The sequence below is a fragment of the Lotus japonicus genome, chromosome 4 (assembly GCF_012489685.1).
Source record: "Lotus japonicus ecotype B-129 chromosome 4, LjGifu_v1.2".
In the NCBI taxonomy this organism is placed as follows: Eukaryota; Viridiplantae; Streptophyta; class Magnoliopsida; order Fabales; family Fabaceae; genus Lotus; species Lotus japonicus.
Window position 1 is genome coordinate 63,377,556 of NC_080044.1, and position 4,074 is coordinate 63,381,629.

Here is a 4,074-nt window from a genome sequence, read left to right on the forward strand (position 1 = left end):
ACTAAAGTTGCAATTAAGCCAAAAATTAAATAGACAATTGGATAATACTAATTGATGTTTTATATATATGTTCAATATCTTTTACACACTAACTTAACTCATATTCAATTTTCTCTTTAGAGCGCTAACAACTCTCACTTTAATGTTGTTTTTTAACATTCTCTCGTTAATTGAATAAAATTCATGTGAACACTGTTAAATGAGATTCATTCTTTTAGTGAATAAAACATCAATTTCAACCAATCAATAAAAATGTAAATAAAAATCAAAATGAGTATAGCAAGTAAAATTCTTTTCTCTTTATTTTCTACCTTTTTCATATCATATTATAGGGATGCATCTTATGAAAAATGTGATTTTAAGTGAAAATATGAGAATAAATCACGAACGTTAGATCTAATCATGAACTGTTCAAATTAAAAGAATTTAATTGTCACATGACTAATTAAAAATGTCTTGTGACTTTTTGAAAAAATTACACAACCATTTATGATTATATTTACCAGTCACGATCTATTCTTATTTTCTCGTATAAAAATATTTTTTATAAGATATATCCTTCATATTATATACATGATATCTATTAATTGTCTTATTATTTTCATTTCTTATTTTAGTTGTCTACTTAATGAGTATTTTCCATCTTTTTACAATATATTCCTTAAAATTCCAGTCTTAATTTTGATTAGAAAAACCCTCATGGAAGAGCTTTTTTTTTTTTGAAAGTCTCATGGAAGAACTAATCTCACACTTATGTGAATGTTTCAGCTATAATATGGGATTGCTGATGATACTTTATTTTAAAAAAAATGCTAAATATTATAAAATTCTCACATTTCAATGGATATATCATCTCTTTAAAAAAAAATGGATATATCATCTCCCATGTGCTAGGTGCCAAGTACCAAAACCAAGCTTGAGCATATAAAACCCCCACTTCACATGCCAATGTGATACCCACACAAACAAAACTCCCTCACAAACTCACACTCTCAAACGTACATGTTCTACTGCACCAACCATGGCCACCTCCACAACCACCACCACACCCTGCAGAGATGAACCCGACTACGACAGCAGCTCCTCCTCAATCACCACCGTCCCTGAATCAACCCGGAGCTGGATGACCAACCTCAGCTTCGGCAGCCGCCCTCGCCGGAGCTCTGTCTCTGTCTGCTCCACCACAACAGACACCTCCTTTCTGTTCCCTGGCTCTCACGCCAAGCCCCATAAGGCAAACCAAGCCGCCTGGGAGGCCATGAGGCGACTCCGAAGCGACAAAGGCCGCCTCGGACTCGAACACTTCCGCCTCCTGCGGCGGCTTGGAAGCGGCGACATCGGCAATGTCTACCTCTGCCAGATAAGGAACCCCGTGGTGGGGTTGCCGCAGTGCTTCTACGCCATGAAAGTGGTGGACAGAGAAGCACTTGCCATAAGGAAGAAGCTTCAGAGAGCAGAGATGGAGAAAGAGATTCTGGGCATGCTTGATCACCCTTTTTTGCCTACTTTGTATACTGAGTTTGATGCTTCTCATTATTCATGCTTGGTCATGGAGTTTTGTCCCGGTGGTGACTTGTATGCTGCTCGCCAACGCCAGCCAGGGAAACGCTTTACCATATCATCCACTAAGTAAGCACTTTTCTCATTGTGTTAACAGCATCTTAATTTGCATCCACTTTTAGTATTTGTTTGCAAGTTTGTAGTTTTCATGTTTTGGGAGAAGTGAGGTAAGCTAGCTTTTATGGAGAAAAGTGATTCTAAGAGGGCTAAAAGCTAATACAATCACTTCTCCTCATCCACTTCTGATAAAGTCTCCCACAACCACTTCTCATCCAAACACACCATAAACTTATTGCAAGTAAACTCAATGAATGTTTGGATACTCGTCGAAAACAATGAGTCAAAATTATAATAGACAGAAATAACTTTTATTAGTTTTTTTTTGTTATCCATTGGAATTTTAATTTCATGGTGGTTTTCCACTGGATATCCAAACATGCATCTATAAAATGTTTGTGTCAGCTTCTATTTCTTCAAAAACAATTCTAGCACTAAAAAGCTGATTGCACAAGCTTCTCTCAAGAGTAGGTTTTTACCTCAATTAATAAAAAAAATTCTCCACATATGCACTAAGTATATGTAATTATATCAGTTTAAAAGTACTAATGAAATGAAAAAAATCAATGTACGGCAGGTTCTATGCAGCCGAGACACTTTTGGCACTGGAGTATCTTCACATGATGGGAATAGTGTACAGGGATTTGAAGCCAGAAAATGTGTTAGTTAGAGAGGATGGTCACATCATGCTTTCAGATTTCGACCTTTCTCTCAAATGTGACGTCGTTCCTAAGCTTTTAAGGAGCAAAACAAAGTTGGAGAGGAGCATCAAGAGCACAAAGAGATCTTCCCCTGCTTGCTCTGCCCCCATGCACCCTGTTTTGTCCTGTTTCTCAAGCAAGAAAAAGAAAGCAGCAACATTGACAACACTCATAAGAGAAAACGTTGTTGATGAGGAACAAGAAATTGATGAAGATCCTGAGCTTGTGGCAGAGCCAATTGATGCAAGGTCCAAGTCATTTGTGGGGACACATGAGTATTTAGCACCAGAAGTGATTTTGGGACAAGGGCATGGTAGTGCAGTGGATTGGTGGACTTTTGGGGTGTTTTTGTATGAGATGTTGTATGGGAGAACACCCTTTAAAGGTGAGAACAATGAGAAGACACTGGTGAACATTCTGAAGCAGCCATTGAGTTTTCCTAGGATTGCAGTGAGTAGTAGTGAAGAGTTTGAGGAGATGGTGAGGGTTCAGGAGCTTATTAGCAAGCTGTTGGTGAAGAATCCAAATAAGAGAATTGGAAGCTGCATGGGTTCTGTTGAGATCAAGAGGCATGAGTTCTTCAAGGGTGTGAATTGGGCTTTGATTAGATCAGTTAGACCCCCTGAGGTCCCTGCTGATACGAACAAGATTAGGAGTAGGGTCTTGGTGCCCAAATTAAGCAAGAAAGAGAGGGATCAGCCATTTCAGCTTACTCATCATTTTGAATACTTCTAAGTTCTAACTGCAGAATGTAATTAACAGTTTAGGAAAAGTTAAATAGGTTTTCCAGAAAAATATGTGTTTGCCATAAAACTAATGAAGGGTTCTTTGTTAAACTGTTAAGCTCTTTCATTCTTTCTCTAATTTAGATGTTTTTATTACTTTATGTTATGATATGACATTATTATTATTACACTAAATCATTACTCATTAATCTTCATGTTTTGATTCATTTATGCATTATTTTATTTTTAATTTTAATTCTACTCATTTCTCTTTTTATCTCTCATTTATTTTTTCCATATTGCATCATCTATCATATTGGTCATTCCTCTTTTTATCTTTCCTTCTCTCTTCCAATACAAGCGTATTACAAATGTGAGGAAAAGATTATTATTAGACATAGTTATCCTATTCATTTATCTCGTTGAGAAGTGGCAGAAGTGGCATGTAACTCAAATTAGGATCAAATGAATTTTTATATAGGATGAAGTAACTCTCACCTCTAAATTAGCATTTGAGATCGAGTTTGAACTAACTTAGATATTAGAGTTCGTTTTAGATTTACATCCATATATTTAACTTTAAATGTGAGAGAGTTTGTTGAGTTAAAAAGTATCGTATTGATTAAATATATTACAAAATAAATTCATAAAGGTATAACAACCTCTATTTTAAAAAAAAAAAAGACCTCACATATAACTATTAAGTAAAATTAGGACTAACCATTAGAAAAGTTTTCCTACTCATTTCTCCAAGATTTTTTATTTTTCTGAATGATGAGAGAAAGAATTAGAAATTAGTTGATGATGGTACTATGCACTGAACTCGCGGTTATTTGCTCATTATAATAATATTCTTATGTGGCCACCAATAAATTATCAGTAGTTGAGGATTTGTAGGTGTGAAAAAGTCGGATCCCATAATTGTTCTAATGTGATTCTCATGAAAGCTTATATGAAGTCATGTGATGACAATTATTACACACTTCTCATTGTTGAGAGAATAGCAGGGAAAGGAGATACCTTTATTTTAA

At 35.6% G+C, this 4,074-nt stretch overlaps 1 protein-coding gene across 1 annotated transcript; it reads left to right on the forward strand.

The window, feature by feature from the left end:
* The first annotated feature begins 923 nt into the window (after positions 1-923).
* Positions 924-3,154, forward strand: LOC130715013 (protein kinase PINOID 2). The gene is made up of 2 exons (XM_057565000.1): positions 924-1,629; positions 2,195-3,154. Exons 1-2 carry the CDS (start codon positions 1,022-1,024, stop codon positions 3,051-3,053), a joined length of 1,467 nt encoding a protein of 488 aa, XP_057420983.1. The 5' UTR covers positions 924-1,021; the 3' UTR covers positions 3,054-3,154.
* The last annotated feature ends 920 nt before the right edge of the window (positions 3,155-4,074 follow it).